Below are 18,204 nucleotides of genomic sequence, written 5' to 3' on the forward strand. Positions count from 1 at the left end.
GCACAGATCTTGATGCAGATAAACGGCTTGTGTGATATAATAGAATTAAAATGAATCAAAATTAAAACTATTTAATTAATGATTATAAATACGATTTGAATCAGTTCAAGCTTTATAGTAGATGCTCTCACGTGTCGGCACTTTGAACAGTAAAATGTTGAAATTGAATGCTCTAATGAAAAAAATGAGTGATAAATATTTATGTATGCATGACCAAAATATAATGAATCCAATCAAGTGAATCACCACAGAAAATGTGTCAGAGAATCAATCCCAACGAGCTCAAAGTGTTATCAACCGACACAGAGCTGACAAGCCCTGCGGATAAATAGATTAATGACTCTCTAACTAAGAGCCACCAAACGGATATCAGAATGGTAAAGGTTCGACCATAGTAATGGTCATCTTTAGAGATTATTAAGAGCGTTATCGATATTTTATAATGTGATTTCTATCTGCTATAAATATGGGAACAGATAAATAGATGAATGGCTCGTTGACTTAGGAGCCACCAAAGGGGAGATCCGATTAGTAAAGATTCAATCATAGTACGACTATCTTATAATTGTTGTTACCAACTAATAATAAAGAATTGCACAATCATGATTGACATTTCATAATGCAACTTCTATCAACTATAAATTTGGGAACAGCAATACATAAAAGAGGGCAAGGCGAAAAAAACACAAGGATAATATACCAATACTATAAAGCTCTTTAGTCTCTCTCTCTCTCTCTCTCTCTCTCTCTCTCTCTCTCTCTCTCTCTCTCTCTTCTTATTTATATTATAATCTTTTGGTGTTGATGTATGCTAGAAAATTTGCAGCAATAGAGTAGCAGATTATCGTCTTAGTGTGGTACGAAGATTCAACACATGGTCAAATGAGATAAAACAATTAATGATGACACCAATAGTTTTTACGTGGAAAACCCAAAAAGGGAAAAATCACAAGATCTGACTCAACTGAAGAGTTCAACTATAAAAAGTTGATTATAGTTGCAACCACTTGTCTCTTAGACGAGAAAGGAGTATTAGGTTTCCCGAATTAAAATGTCGACGTGCTGATGAATTTTTTGATTGGAACAAGAGACGATCGATAGCGATTGGATGTGTATAGTCGATGGTGGTTGGTCACGATCGACGGCGGTCAACGATGGTTAACGAAAATTTGCGACGGTGGTTGACGGCGATCGGTGGAAGTCGACGACAGTCAACTGTGAAGCAGGCGATGGGAGTTTGAACCCCCCTCAATCTATTCTATTGTGAGTCAAGCGCACGCGCGTCTTGCGAGTCAAGAGAGGGATGGGATCAAGGCCCACAAAATCTTCCCGTGCACCGACGCGCCTAGGGAGGCAACCTGTTCGACGTCAGAACCGATCTCTCAACTTTCTTTTCGATCTGGTGGTCTGAGATATGGTCGATCAGTCTCTCATCCTCTATAGTCGTATCGTAGGGAAATAGCGTAATAAAAAAAGCGAAAGTGAGGGATGAGATCAAGGCCCACAAAATCTTCCCATGCACCGATGCGCCTAGGGAGGTCGACAATGGTTGGAGGTGGTCGACTACGATCAACGCGGTGGACTTGGACTTCAACTCATTCTCAAATCTTCAAGCTTTTTCTCATATTTCAAGTTTTTCTCAGCTCTATTCATGGTGTGTTGGGTGCATTTAATGTAAGAACATAAATCACTTTGATCAAACGGTCACTAGAGCTTCCTTCGGACATACAACGTTTGATGAACATTCAAGTACCTTAACAATGTCAGAATTGAATGAACTTGAGCTCGTTGGATTCATCTTGCCGAGAAACATGATTTGACTATAGGCTTGCTAGATTTAACATTTGTTTGACCTTCCAAATACATCCAGAAAACTTTCAAAAGTGGTTTCATGACTTGATATGAGCCTGATCTAACTCAGATTGGACTAATTTTGATATCGTTGTGTCCATCTCGTTGAGCCGGCTAGTTGGACAGTAACTTTGCTGAAATAAGAGCTCTGGATGACTTTTATCAGAGTTTAAATAATTCTTACTTGAAAGATTTCATCGAGATCTATGCTATGCTTGAGATTCACGACACATGATAGAAAAATTCTTGGAATCATACCAAGGCGGTGATTCCCAATATACATACAGCTTAATTTCTATGTATTTGCATATATAATAGATAAATTTTAAATTTAATGTATAATCATCTTATGTGCATATGAAAAAGCACATTTTACTTTTTATACCAAAACAATGATATTTTTATGCCATGTTAAAGAATTGGGTCGTGTAATTTTAAAAGAAAAAGAATAATTAAAATCAGAGGAATTGGGTGGTATGCATGTAAATGTCCCAAAAATACAATAAAAGAGACGTGGCAGTATAAAAATTTATCTGAATTTATGTAATTTTATGATTTTATCATGGGTCGTGTTGTAATTTAGTTTATTTTAATTCCATAAATAAATTGGCCGGCTGCCAATAAATGAAATTCGGAATAAGTTTTTAAAACGAAGTGCTGGATTTGCTCGGAATTAGGGTTTGTGTGGTTAATTGATGTTGAAATTTTCTAATATCGTAGGAGAAATTATCTGATCAATTTTTAATACGAAGAATGCTTCCATGCTAAGGAAAATATCTAAGAAATTATTGTCATATTAAACATTATTATGCCTCAATTTTAGGAGAAAATATTAGGTGTGGAGCACGCATCTGCGGCCAGCTAACGAGAGGAGGCACCTTATATATTGCAATTTTAGTTGCTAGTAGGGGTGTAAAGGAGCTGAACACGAGCAAGTATGGGTTGAGCTCATGTTCTACTCGTTAAAAAATACAATTGTTTTTGTTTGGCTCGCTTATATTTCAAACATTTTTTTTTTCCGGCTCATGTGCTCAACAATGCATGCCTCAAGCAATGTTCTATAGCACTTGAGCGGATATCTTACACTTGCGATCTCAAAAATTGACGCCAACAATCAACATCCAAGCTTGATCAGGTGGTTTTCGGGTGATACATGTGTGATATATGTACACAGAAAATGTGTTCAACTGAATCCCTCAAAGGGAGGACAAGAAGTCCAGATAACCAGATGACCATAAACCAAACTCTAGAAGTTTGAAAGAACGGAAGTCCGAGCGATCATAAATACGAATAACCAGAAATCCAAACGATTGGAAGTCTGGATGACCAAAAGTCTAGAAGATCAGAAGTTTGCACGACCAACAGCTTGGTAGAGTCTGAAGATAGCAAAGCGACGAGCTCACTCATGTAAAATGGCCAAAATAAACTATAAAACTCTTAGTAATCTAGGTTTAGAAATGTAATTTTCATTCATTGCACTCGCTCCACTATATTTAGAAGGTCATTTTGTGTAAGGGGGATCTCCGTTGTTAGGCTCTCTCGCTTCCTCAATATATAAAAAAATTTAATTGTATAAAAGGTCACAAGAGACCAGGAATACCCCAATTTACCTTAGAGGGGCATGTCGCGACGCACTTTTACTCTCTCTCCTTTCCAATGCTCTAATATCAAGATGTGTGATCCAAGAACAAATTCAGATTCAACATTTTATAATACACAGTGAGCACAAATCATGCCACCAATAAGAAAATAAGTATCATAAGAAGAATAACCAAGGATTAAGTTTGGTCGGGTCAAGTCTCAATCAACGCAGCTAGAATGACTCACAATTAGGATGACCAAAAGTCCAAATGACCAAAAGTTTTGATGAACGGAAGAACAGACAACCAGAAGTCCAGACGACCTTAAGTTTAAACAACACAAAGTCTAGACAGTCAAAAATCCGAACGACCATAGGCCAGAGATGTCCAGATGCTCAGATAACTAGAAATCTTAACAATCAGAAGTCCAGACGACTATAATTTCAACTAATGCTAGGAAAATTAGAGGAGCTCACACAAGGGATCATTAAAACTTGACTAATGCTCGGGGAGCTCGAACTCGAGTAAGTAAAACAAATAGCAATGCAAGACTTCAATTGCTAAAGAGCATCCAAACTGACCGATAATGATGCTCGACATCTAATATATATTAAAACACAAAAAAACAACCTTTAATTCTCAAGCATCAATAACACACGTCTCAAATTAAAGCGTTGGAGGTGGTTCCCTATATAATAGTGACAAGCCCTAAGAAGAGTACTGAGCAAATCACCTCAACAACAAGTCTCGACAATTATCCCTGCAAAGGTTGCACCAAGATCCGCTTAATTTGTCCGGCGTACGGTGCAACTAGTTCGAAGCGATGACCTGACCGATCAATCGAAACATAAGAGGTGTAAGCCTTGAGCCTTGTAGTAATTCGTTAAAAGTCTGACAACGACGTAGGGCCTCTTATTAGGAAAAAATTAATTAATATTCAGTCTGTGATGTAAGACATATGATCGGCACAACACAACGAAATTGATCAAAAGCATTATTAGAGAAGCAGATACATCAATCAACGCGGGACGAGCTTACATCACAGAAAAAAAATAAAATATTGATAGAGGTAAACAAAGATAAAAGTTGATCAAGAGTTTTACTTTATTTTCCTATTAAATTTCTTATATTTCAAACATTTTTTTTTTCGGCTCATGTGCTCAGCAATGCATGCCTCAAGCAATGTTCTATAGCACTTGAGCGGATATCTTACACTTGCGATCTCAAAAATTGATGCCAACAATCAACATCCAAGCTTGATCAGGTGGTTTTCGGGTGATATATGGGTGATATATGTACTCAAAAAATGTGTTCAACTGAATCCCTCAAAGGGAGGACAAGAAGTCCAGATGACCAGATGACCATAAACCAAACTCTAGAAGTTTGAAAGAACGGAAGTCCGAACGATCATAAATACGAATAACCAGAAATCCAAACGATTGGAAGTCTGGATGACCAAAAGTTTAGAAGATCAGAAGTTTGCACGACTAACAACTTGGTAGAGTCTGAAGATAGCAAAACGACGAGCTCACTCATGTAAAATGGCCAAAATAAACTATAAAACTCTTAGTAATCTAGGTTTAGAAATGTAATTTTCCTTCATTGCACTCGCTCCACTATATTTAGAAGGTCATTTTGTGTAAGGGGGATCTCCGTTGTTAGGCTCTCTCGCTTCCTCAATATATAAAAAAATTTAATTGTATAAAAGGTCACAAGAGACCAGGAATACCCCAATTTACCTTAGAGGGGCATGTCGCGACGCACTTTTACTCTCTCTCCTTTCCAATGCTCTAATATCAAGATGTGTGATCCAAGAACAAATTCAGATTCAACATTTTATAATACACAGTGAGCACAAATCATGCCACCAATAAGAAAATAAGTATCATAAGAAGAATAACCAAGGATTAAGTTTGGTCGGGTCAAGTCTCAATCAACGCAGCTAGAATGACTCACAATTAGGATGACCAAAAGTCCAAATGACCAAAAGTTTTGATGAACGGAAGAACAGACAACCAGAAGTCCAGACGACCTTAAGTTTAAACAACACAAAGTCTAGACAATCAAAAATCCGAACGACCATAGGCCAGAGATGTCCAGATGCTCAGATAACTAGAAATCTTAACAATCAGAAGTCCAGACGACTATAATTTCAACTAATGCTAGGAAAATTAGAGGAGCTCACACAAGGGATCATTAAAACTTGACTAATGCTCGGGGAGCTCGAACTCGAGTAAGTAAAACAAATAGCAATGCAAGACTTCAATTGCTAAAGAGCATCCAAACTGACCGATAATGATGCTCGACATCTAATATATATTAAAACACAAAAAAACAACCTTTAATTCTCAAGCATCAATAACACACTTCTCAAATTAAAGCGTTGGAGGTGGTTCCCTCTATAATAGTGACAAGCCCTAAGAAGAGTACTGAGCAAATCACCTCGACAACAAGTCTCGACAATTATCTCTGCAAAGGTTGCACCAAGATCCACTTAATTTGTCCGGCGTACGGTGCAACTAGTTCGAAGCGATGACCTGACCGATCAATCGAAACATAAGAGGTGTAAGCCTTGAGCCTTGTAGTAATTCGTTAAAAGTCTGACAACGACGTAGGGCCTCTTATTAGGAAAAAATTAATTAATATTCAGTCTGTGATGTAAGACATATGATCGGCACAACACAACGAAATTGATCAAAAGCATTATTAGAGAAGCAGATACACCAATCAACGCGGGACGAGCTTACATCACAAAAATAAAATAAAATATTGATAGAGGTAAACAAAGATAAAAGTTGATCAAGAGTTTTACTTTATTTTCCTAAATGAAAAATTTATAAAATTACTAACACTTCTTTGAAAGTGTTAAAAAAAGAAAAATTTTAAGTTGTAGACCACCTTAAGTCTGGATGACTAGAAGTCCAAATGAAGCCAAGAACCATGATAAATCAGCAGACCAACAATGCTAACCAAGGCCCGACTTGAAGACCTTAGGACACTTCAAAGTTGAAGAGAAAGAGTGCAAATGATACTAAAATCATGGGAGTTCAATTAATGAATAATTGTGATTGCATTTTTTGCATTAAATTTTCTCATTTTTATATCAGCTTTGCCTTCAAAAGATAAAAGAATTGATGAACTAAATATGTACACATAAAAAATTTATGACTGAATCCTTCAGAGGGACGACCAGAAGTTCGTACGACAAAAAATCTGAACAACCAGATGTCTATGTGATTAGAACTCAAGACAAGTAGAAGACAAGACAACCAAAAGTCTGCATGACCAAAAGTGCGGACTACCATAAGCTTTTACCACCAGAAGTCGAGACGACCAAAAGTCCGGTCAACCAAAAGTTTGAACAATGGGAAGACCAGACGACTAGAAGTCTAGACACCATATTTTCGGACGACCAAAAGTCCGGGCAACCCTCAACCATAATTTTGGATGTTTAGAAATCCATATGACAAAATTTCAGGATGACTAAAAGTCAGAAGTCTGGATGACCAAAAGACTAGACGATCATAATATTGGACAACCGAAAGTCCGGACGATCAGAAGCCTGTATGACCAGAAATCAAGACAACTAAAGGTCTGAACAACCAGTAGTCTAAACAAGCCTGAAGATAGCCGAGCCACAAGCTCACTTATGTAAAATGACCAAAATAACATGTACAACTCTCATTAAAAACAGGTTTAAAAATGTAATTTTCCTTCAATTTACTCCCTCTGCTATGAATAGAAGCTTATTTCATGTAAGAGGAATCTCCTTTATGGGGCTCGCTCCCTTCCCCCATGTAATAAGAAAATATTTGTCCCCCCCCCCCCCCCCTTCTTATTTCTAACGCTCTAATCCCTTGAGGTGTGGTCCAAGACAAATTCATATTCAACAATGTATTTATGCGCGTGTGTGTGTAAAATAATAATAATGTAATAATATTTTAGTTTGAGCCAATAAAAAAGTTGAATATAATTGAATAAGTCTCTATTTGTGTTTGACTCTTTAAGAAAATACACTTCAAATAACCATTTAATTACAACTCAATTACGTAACAAACGAATTTAACACACACTTCAAGTTAGCTCATTCATGAATGACTAGCCTTTTTGAAAGCCATATTGAACTCCTTTTTTCCGTCGCATGTCTTCGTACCACATGATGCTACTTTAAAACATATACATTGGGGCATCTACATACTTGTCGCCCAATTCTTATATATTTACATATCTAATATATAAATTTTATCTTTTTATATTTATAACACCCAAATTTTTTATATCACATGAAAATTCTCATTATTTAATTAAAAAATATAATAAAATAGATCATCTCAATGCAAAAATGCAAAAATGCAAAAATAAGAGGTATATATATGTAAAATGAAAGGTTGATGACGGACTGAAGGTCCCCGACTAGTTGAAAACTGTAATGAGGACGAAGGTTATTCTCCTGTCTCGTTCCTCTCCTTATAAATCGAAATCATCAGTTCTTTGCTTTTTCCGACTCACGAATCCCGAATCACGCCTCTCATGTTTTTGCCCTCAATCTGAGTTGATAGTTAGCGAAGCGGATCCAATTTGAGTGAGCTTCAGGAACATAGAATCTATGAATTGATTCGCCTTCCGGTGAAGCGGAAGATTGAGGTATTGAGGGATGTTTTCGTGTCTTTGATAAGATTAGGATTCCGATTAGTATATAGTTCTCGGCCGAGGTTTCACTCGATGGATTTGATTTGTGGTGTTCACGACTGATTAGTTTTTGCGATTATTGAGGGTAGATTGATGCCTGGAACCCTAGGTTTTGTGATAGGGGCAGATGGATGTCGGGAAAAATGATGCAAGAATCTGTGATGGGAATAAGACATCATCCGTTGTGGTTTCTAATGACGGGATGGATAAGGGGAAGGAAGATCATGGGGAGACGAGATCGCTTCTATTGCCTTCATTGAAGAAAGGTGGAATAAAGGTGAGGAGGCAGAGGAGCGGGAGTAAGAAGGTCCAGTGGAACGATCACAACGGAGATAAGCTTGTGGAAGTTCTGGAATTCCAGCCAAGGTTCAAAATGACTATCCCTTTCTCCCTTTTGTACTATTTGTACTTGTTGCCTTTGTATGGATCTTGATATCTTGTTTCTGTTGTACATGTAATGATTTTAGTTATGGGGGGGTTGTTAAGAAATTTAATGTTGTCGGCAATTCTAGAGTTTGCCGAGAAGGCTCTCTCCCAAAACGCTGAGTTTGTTTCGGTTGAGTGGGGAGGAGGAGGAGGAGTAGGAGGAGGAGGCGTCTCCGGTCGGAGCGGAAGAAGTAGCCAAGCTGCACGACGCTGGCTTCCTCGACACCAAGTCAAGAGGTGAGGCGAGCCGACCATCACCCATCCCTTTGTCGAAATCTGGTACCGAGGTTGATGGTGAGGCAGAGTTGGAGCGCTGGGAGGAAGCCATCAACCGGGAAGGAAAAGCTCACGCCGAGGACGTCTCCCCACTGCCTCCTTCTCGGCTGAAATGCAAGGGCTCTCCTCCAAAGTGGATTCCTTCTACGGAGGAGGACCTTAATGTTTGGTGAAGTTCTGTCGGGCGCTTTGACAAGGTAGTCTTGACTGCAGAAGAGTACTCGTGCCTTCTGGCAGAGGTGGTCTGATCTAACTCCTTCAAGGAGTTCCTGAAGAGGCTGTATGGCCTGGACCTTTGCCGGCTCGGCGACTGGTACCACTTGATGGTGTGGACGAGTGCCCACTTTCAATTGAAGGCCTCATGACAAATGGAGGAAAAAAAAGACTGCTGTTGAGCGGAGGATGGTCGAGGCGCTCGCCCGAATATGAGAAATGGAGCAGAGGGCAATCCGAGCTGAGAAGAGGTTAAAGTTATCGACTGAGAACCGGGCGAATGAAATATGGTGGACATGAGGAAATCGTGTTAGCCTTGGAGAAAGAGAATGAGAGGTTGATACAGCGACGACCATGATGGTGACCGATGAGGAGCACACATTGAGGGGCTCTCCCAGCTATTCTAGGTGGGCATCTCCTTGGACGTCGATCGTTTTGTCGAAGAGGGTTTGGTCGAGCTCAAGTGGGTGGACATGAAGCAGTTTGCCACCTCTCCGACTCAGAGGACGACAACGAAGAATTTGCAGAAGCGGTCCGAGATTGAGGTGTCAGCGACGGCAGGCCAACAACTGTTTAGGTTTTCTCTCTCTGTCTTTATGCTTTTACTTATGAAGAAATTGTTTGTTTTAAGGTCTGTTTGGGGCAACTGCAGATTATATATAATCTGCTGATAAAAATATTATCCTGACAATCTGATAATCTGCAAATTATCAGGATAAACTAGCTTGTTGTTTGGGGGAACTTATGCAAAATAACTTATTGGCATCTGCTGCTGGATAAATGATCATTTTGCCTCTGCAACATAACTGTATGAGCATAGAAATAAATAAAACAGAAGTCACAATTCATTACAAATAAATTTAAAATGATAACATAGAGTGCTCACACTCTCGTGAGTATCAAAAGAAATGTAATAAAAATAAATACAATTACAACTACAATGAGAAATATTAGAATATTCAATTTAAAACGTTGCCAACGTCTGTCCGCAGCTGCACTGCCATCATGAGAAATAATCGTACCCCGATCACTGTTCGCAGTGCAATATGTCGAATTGTTGGCTCAACAGAAGAAACCACAACTAGTTGAAACGCCCCTATGACAACCGTAGAACTGTCTCCCACTGTTGTGAGGTTGACGTGACGTGGGTAACAGAGTTGGCAGTCTGCAGTAACACAAGACAACTCCGTTGGTCCCAAAATCCTGGAACTCATGTTGCTATAGCTGCAAAAAAAAAAAGAAACCAATTGTCAGATTCTAAAATAAAAAAAAAAACAAAACAAAATGCATACGAAAATAAACCTATAGTCTAATAAATAAATAAAACTTGGTGGATCAACTGTCACAGATAGCATCTGCAATAGACTCCCTCAAAACAACCATCTCGACCACACTTTCACCGTCATGAATTTCAAATTCATTAGAGTCTATCTCATCCTCAGGTAATAAAGACCCAACCACAAATTCTGAAGGTTTTTCAGAGGCATTCAGTTCATCATTGTCAGCAATACTGAAGTCTATATCTGAATAAGACATAATAGCAGCAAAAATAAGTAATGAAAACATTAAGGACTACAAAGCACACAACAAATTAAAAACGTATATTCTGAAAAATAAATAGCAGCTTTTAAAAGCACATAACAAAAAAAAAAAATACTACAAACATGAACATATTAAAAAGACTAATTTAGAAGTACATAATAAAAAAAAGCGACAAAGATCAACATATAAAAAAAATGCATTCATTCACCAAAACATGCAAAGATTTGACGCGCAATTCAGGCCGCAACGCCATGAATATTTGCCTACGTGTAGAGGATCCTTAAGTTTTTTTACACACTTTAGATGAAATCGCATATCGACAACTACTTCAGGAAGAAAATCCAAAGCTCCAATCCAAAACTTTAGGAAGAGCAGGTGGTGGAGCTGCAAAAGCATCAATGAATCGATCGAATAAGCTTTTCACAAAACTGTTCTTTTCTTTCGTCTTACCAAGCTTGAACCTCTTTGACAGTTGACTAGACTCCCCCATCTCATTCTGGTTAATACTACGCACTTCTTCGTCAGTTGTCTCCTGCTCAAGTGACAAGTCATCTGGTATGTCGGCAAACCCCATCTCACTAGAGTTGAATGCATATTTTCCCTTCCCGTCGCGACAACCCTCCTCTTAAACATTATGTCAAGTTTATCTTCAAAGTCCGGCTCAATTTCACAACACTTATATTTTTTCGCTGTCGACATTGTCTGTAATATTGTTTTGAGAAGGGGGGTTTAGAGGGTTTATTTGTTAAACCAAAACATTTTTTCAGAATAAACAAAATGTATAATGTAAATATTACCTCTAATTTCTTAACCCACCATTCATCTGGAGTATCAATTGTTCGTTTAATGAGATTCTAACCCAACCCAGTAGATCCACGTTTCAGCTCCTTACAAATTTTTCATTCATTCTTCAATTGATTCCATTTGTTTTTGAATTTGAGCCTGTCGTAATCCCTTCCCGTCAATTCTTTAAACCTCTTCACAATATTTTGCCAATCTTCCTTGTTAAAATACGTGGTTGACCTATTTCCGAGTTCAATTTCTTTAATACAGAGATTGAAAAAAATATTTGTAACTTCTATATCCCACATAGCTGACGGGCCCCCTTGATTCGTCTTAGCCATATTGGAACTATATGAAGAATTTATAGTTAAAAAGAGCAACAACAATAATATTGTGTTTTGTAGCAATAAAAAAAATAACATAGCCTTAAATAAAAAAAGAAGTCATGTTATTTAAATCTTCCAAATTGAAGTACAGGTACTAGACAAGAATACATTAAAATTAAATGTTATGTAAACCTTCCAAGTTTAAAATGAGTGAAATGAATATCATTTAAGAAAAATGTAGAGTACAAAAGTTGAAAATTTCTTAACTTCAATTTTTTAAAATTATTACAATTATGATTGCTAATTTAAAATATAATTAATTTGAAAGAATGTTATATAAAAGAAAACAAAAGCTTTACCTTTCCCATAGATTCCATTTGTTCACCCATGAGAAAGAGAAGTTTGAGTATCCAGAGCATCCTCTGGCTATTCTTGCTCTGTTCATTTACTCAATAAAAAATGTTGGAAACTCTAACTTCTCCATTTTGATAATTTTTTTTCTTTAGTGAATATCAATTTTCCCAAAAATTTGTGATAAAAACACCCCTTTGTATTTAAGAAACCGTGAGCACATTCTCTCTACATGATAAAACAAACTAATATGTCAATATAAAAACTTTTCTACTTCTTATAAGAGGATGAAACCTGAGTCTCGTCCTACAATATATCTTACAGTTAACCCAAAAATTTACTCAATTGTAGAATCAAATCAGTAGCAACTTCTAATGGATATTTAAGTGCTTCTAATGCAAAATTTTCAGAGAACACATTCTACCAATTGCTGTAAGAGTTAAATTGTATGTAAGACCGTAAAGATACAATTTTGAACAAAAAAAGGCCAATTTGGAATGTATGTAAACAGAAAAGGTAAAGAATTCTCAGAGCTTCATCAAACGTATGTAAACAGAAAAAGCTAATTTGGCTTAGAACTTTCTCTGGCAGCTGAATAAAAAGGATACAATTTTGAACTTCTGCTTGCAATTCCAAATTATCAATCCCATAAAAAAAGTATACATCCTGCAATAAAACTGAAAGCATTTCAGTTTTAAGGGCTATCTGCAGCATCTCTCCTATCGGAAGATGCTGAGAAAGAAGGGAAAAAATAAAGCAAGGCAAGAAAAACCCTGGATTCGAGCATTTGAGAGGAGAAGGAAAATACCAGGAAGAAATCGAGAGACGGGCGGATAGGAGGTACCTGTCGATCCAAGCGTCCGAGAGGAGAAGGAGATGAGATAGCGAGGGAGGAATCGAACGAGATAGAGGGGGTCGGGTGATACGCTTAGGGCAGAGCTCTATGAGGTTGTGAGGCACAAGGGCGTATTTTGTTTTTCGATCGAATGAAACGTGGATCGCGGGGTCCTACCCGTGATTCGCGTCTAATAGAATGACGGAAATGATGTTTTTAAAACGCATCGAAAACAAAAAAATTCAAATAGGCGGGTGGAGTTTTCAAAACGCTGAAAACGCCACCGCTGTAAATAAGCCGCCCAAACGCACCCTTACGGGGCCATAGCCGATAGAATTATACAGTTATGGAAGAAAAACTTGTATAAATTTTTTCATAATGGAAAGACTTTCTCTCACTTTTATACCATTGTCATTTTACTTTTACAGTATTTTACTCTACCGCTCGATTGCTTGTGATGTTGGTCATTGGGAAGCGTTTGGTGTTAAGATGTTTTTTGTCGGTTTTGATTTGTATAGATTTCCCGACTAAAGTCTTACACCCTCCATATCTATTTTGCTCGGTTTAAGTAGGCACCTCGAACAGACCACCTTTCATTAGACGTAGATCTTGTTGCTACCTTCGCGGGAGTAGCCCCCAAGACTCGTCGATATGATGACTTTGTGCGCCACTCAATGTTGATCTTGTCGTTAATGAGTGAGGAACCCTCTCCAGGGCTAGAATTGTGTTGAGCTAGGAGATAAGATTTTCGATGTTTGGCGTTGAGTCAATTTTTATGCGGCTTGTCGGTCAGACGTTAGTTGTCGCTGCCGATCAAGCCTCGAGGTGATACCGATCAGAATTCTTGCGCCGTTGTCATATTTTGAAATAAATTTTATCGATAAGATATCTTGTGTCAATAGCGATTTTGTTACTTGGTTATGATGTCCTAAGTGTAGGACATGTTTAGGTCATCAGGAATTCTCATTTCCCTGAGCATTAGTCGAACTTGAAATTTATGCATATAATTAGCCGAGCAATATTTTTATTATGTTTTCATAAAACATGTACAAGTCATGGAATGAAACCGCCTATATCACTTTTGATACAAAGAATGCTTTTAAGAAAAAAAATGTTTAAGTTTGTCCGCCATTAACGTGCGTGGGACTTATTTTATTGTGTACGTCTTTAACTTGTAAGATTTTGGGGCTATCTTCTTTTGGACAATGAATGATCTTGTCCACATCTGGTCCATTTTGCCGATCACTTGTTCTCGTACCTCTAGATCGGCTTTCTTCAGAACGAGATCTTCGGGGCAAATGCTTTCTCTCAAACGTGCCGGTTGTAGCAGCGTGCACTGCGCCTTTTGATCTCTTCCTATCACTGGATTGGCTGTGCTCGATTTTCTTTTACCAAGTCGAGTGCTAGCATTATCTCTTCGTTGTTCGCTTCTTGCCAGTTAGCTAGGTTTTCCTTGTCGAATGCTGAAGCTGTCATGACCTGCTGACATTGATGGTTATATTCGGTCGACAACGTGACTTCCATCTTGTGCGACAGCATATGCGGAGTCTGTTTGGTCGTTGTTAGGAGTTGTCTGAATGGCTCACAAAACCGATGAAAATAAATCTACCCAATTTCCCCTCGCTTCTTTCTTTCTCAATCGGTACAAGATGATTTTGTTGGCGGCTTCCGCTTATCTATTCGTTTAATGATGGTGCACCGAGGTGAACTTCGGGATTTTCTCCTTGCTTTGACAAGATCCTTCACCACTTGATCAGCGAACTACGTCCTTTTATTGTTTATGATGACGAGTGGTGACCCATAGCGGCATATGAGATCTTTGACAACTTTCGGACTAATCCGAGCAAGTGTTTTTGCTTCGATCTACTTCTGAAAGTAGTCAACGACAACAAGGAAAATTGTTGTTGGCCAAAAGTAGCATTGTTGCTGAATTATGTGCTCCATGCTTTCCTCCAGAGTGAGATTCACACTCGCCAGAGTGTATTTCTCGAAGGATATCTTCCGCCTCGTTTTCCTTTATGCATCTCAAGTAAAGAGAAGTAGCTGACTTTCGGAAAAGACTTCCTTCATTCATGAGATATTGAAGCGCTTTAAATTTGAATCTCCTTGGATCAGCAACTTCTTCAGTAATTTTTCGGTCTCCAAGCAGTTGATGTAGAAATTCATCCAACCCTTCACTCCTTTGGTTTCTACCTCCATTATTTCAGGTTCCTGAGTGGTCGGCTGGATCACCTTCGGAGTTGCTTCTTACCTCAGGCGACTACACTTAAAGAGAAGGTTGGCTACTCGATTCTCCTTCCGATAGACGTGCTCGATTTTAAAGTTGACAAACTTCCCAATTTCCACTTTTGTCTTGCTCAAGTATTTCATTATCATTTTATCCCTGATTTTGAATTCTCCATTTACTTGACTCACAACTAAATGTGACTCTGACCTCACAAGGAGGTTCTGGGTGCCCATTTCATGGGCAATACATAATTTGAAAATTAAAACTTCATATTCCGCATGGTTATTGGTAATGTCAAACTCTATTGCTATCAAGTGATAAACGAGCTCTCTGGTCACAAATCAAGTCTGAGTCCCGCGCCTGCATGATTTGAAGCTTCATTGATATGCATCATCCAACTCTGTCGGTTGGTACGGTTCCTTCGTTCGTCTCACATGGCTCGAAAAAATTCTACAAGAAATTTGCTACCGCTTGAGCCTTGATTGTTGTTCGGGGTACATAGGAGAGGTTGAACTTGCTCAACTCCACGATCTATTTGAGAAGTCGACCGAAATGCTCCGGTTGAGTGAGTACAGACTTGAGAGGATGATCAGTGATAACCCAGATCAGATGCGTCTGTAAATACAGTCTGAGTCTGCAAGCTGAAATAATCAAAGCAAACATCAGTTTTTCTATTATTGGAAACCTGATGTATTAAACAGGGAATTGTTTCCCCAACTCCTCCCAAATGAGTACCAAGCTAATGGCCTCATGTCCTACTCCCAATTCTAGAGAGAATTCTTTGCACGACTTGGGACTTCGGAGGAGTGGTGACGTCGTCAGGGAGTCTTTCAGTTTCGAGAATGCTTGCTCGTACTCTTCCGCCTGCTCGAAGCCTTTTGTTTCCCTTAACATTTTGAAAAACGGTCATCCGACTGGCTTCCATGGGGACGACATGTTGATTAGTGTCTGTTCCTTCTCCGGACTGGCTTTTATACCTTCAGGCGTCAAGAGATAGTCGAGAAAATTGCCAGTTGAGGCTCCAAATGCGCATTTTAACGGACTTAATCTCATTTTAATAGATTTAATCTTATGTTATATTTTCTAGGGTTTTGGAATGTTTCTTTTAATTATTTTGTTCGACTGACTGACTCTTCACTGTCACATGATCCACATGCAGTTTAATGTTTTTATCCTTTTAACTAAAAAAAATTACACCTATGAGATATTGGTAGATAGTTCTGACGTTTTTAAGCCCAAATGACATTACATTATAACAATAAAAACCCTCACTAGTAATTAAGACATTTTTTTCTGTGTCGTCCAGGTGCATTTTGATTCGATGATAGCTGGAAAAGCATTCCGAAAGCTCATTACAGAATAGTCGACCGTAGAGTCCACTAGAGCATCAATCATTGGTAGCGGGTGACTATCTTTCTGGCAAGAGAAGTTCAAGTTGGTAATATTCACACACCCGCTACTTATCGTTGGCTTTCTGCACTATCACGACATTGGAGACCCAGGTCGGGAACTGCACCTCTCAAATGTAGCCAACCTCCTTTAGTTTAGCACCACTCGCGAATCTGCCCAGCCAAAGTCATAGCTGAAAACCTCTTATTTTGCTTCATCGGTAGAATATAAGGGTTGGCGTTAAATGGCAGGCTACATTGATTGCTATACTCGACATCTCGGTGACTAACCGACAAAAACGTCCCGATGCTCCCTTAGGGCCTAGATCAGTTCCTCTTTGGCTCATGTATCAGAATTCTCACTTATTAGGAAGAATATACCATCTTCCCCTTCGATAATAGAAATTTATTGGGTGATCTCACTTGTCTTGGGACCACCTTCATGCTGATTGGTGAAATTGAGCAGCTCTTGTTCTACACTGCTGACTGCTCGGAGATAGCTGGTCCGCGACTGCTTCAGATTCCCCATGACGGTGATGATTTCTCCATCTCTCAAAAACTTTACCGCGACGTGGTACTTCGAGACAACCACCTTAAAGTAGTTCAGAAGCGACCGCCTGAATATGTCATTGTAGGCCAGGAGCAAGTTCACCATCATGAAATCTTCGGTGTAGGTAAATAGTTTGTCACCTTCCTCCCAAGTGATTGCAAGAGGAATTATTCCCAAGGCCCCTTTTCTCTTTCTAGAAAAAATGGCAGAGGAGGCTGGTTGGTGCAATCAATCAGTTGGTTGACAGACTCATTTTGTCAAACATTGATTTAAACAAAATATTCACGAATTTGCCAGTGTAACAAGATGTTACCGATATGGTCTTTACTTATTAAGGCTGTAACGAAAATTGCGTCGTTGAACGAGTTCCCCTTTGTGGACAGGTCCGCGTCAGTAAAGGTGATCAGTGGGCGGCTGCCGCGCTTAGGAGCAAAGGCACTGCACACAACTCTCTCGATCGGGACCTCTTATGGTTTGCCTGTCAGGACGAATATCATCCCCTCCAAAAATTGTCAGCACCACTATGATGTGGATGGCGTTCTCTCGGACTGGCTCATTGGAGATTTCCTCGATTGGAGCTTTTCCCCACCTCTGGGTGGCTGCTCTAGGCGCCACAAATTCCTTGAGCTTACTATCTCGAATTAATACCTCGGTCAGGCTGCATAGGAGTATGCATTCCTCCGAGTTATGCTCGTGGTTATGATGATTGGCGCGTTACTTTCTTGTGTCCCGAAGGAAAGCTCTAGTTTTCATCAGAGGCGGCTTCTTAAAATATTCATTTTTTAATGACCTCAACTTTCTCAACCATTGAGACCCTCAAAGGAGACACTAGGTGTTCCATGATAATCGGTCGGACGCTTGTCTTATCAAGCCGGCTGCTGGTCAAGGCGTCGATTATGTCCTCTTTGACCGTTGCTTTTGTCTAGGACTGTCAAAACAGCTCATTGTTCATGAATAGCTCGTGTTCGACTCATTAAGAAGCTCTTCTTCAATTCGTTCGTTAAGTTAACGAGCCAAATATGAACATTATTTTTTGCTCGATATATAAACGAGCTGAATACGAATAAAGATTTGTTCGTTCATATTTGACTCATTTTAACTCGAAATACACTCATCATTATATACATATATATATTATATATATATATATATATATATGCCATAGCC

The 18,204-nt window shown here is 38.9% G+C and overlaps 1 protein-coding gene across 4 annotated transcripts in view; it reads left to right on the forward strand.

Moving 5' to 3' along the window:
- The first annotated feature begins 7,836 nt into the window (after positions 1-7,836).
- The window catches only part of LOC110024486, a 21,493-nt gene continuing 11,125 nt past the window's right edge, over positions 7,837-18,204 (forward strand). For 3 of the 4 annotated variants that reach the window (XM_020724476.1, XM_020724477.1, XM_020724475.1), the window contains exon 1: positions 7,879-8,486. In XM_020724476.1, coding sequence (XP_020580135.1) covers positions 8,248-8,486 — 239 coding nt within the window. In that variant the 5' untranslated portion in view covers positions 7,879-8,247. The other variant, XR_002294007.1, reaches the window with a different exon arrangement.

This window comes from Phalaenopsis equestris, unplaced genomic scaffold (genome assembly GCF_001263595.1).
Source record: "Phalaenopsis equestris unplaced genomic scaffold, ASM126359v1 Scaffold000258, whole genome shotgun sequence".
Lineage (NCBI taxonomy): Eukaryota > Viridiplantae > Streptophyta > Magnoliopsida > Asparagales > Orchidaceae > Phalaenopsis > Phalaenopsis equestris.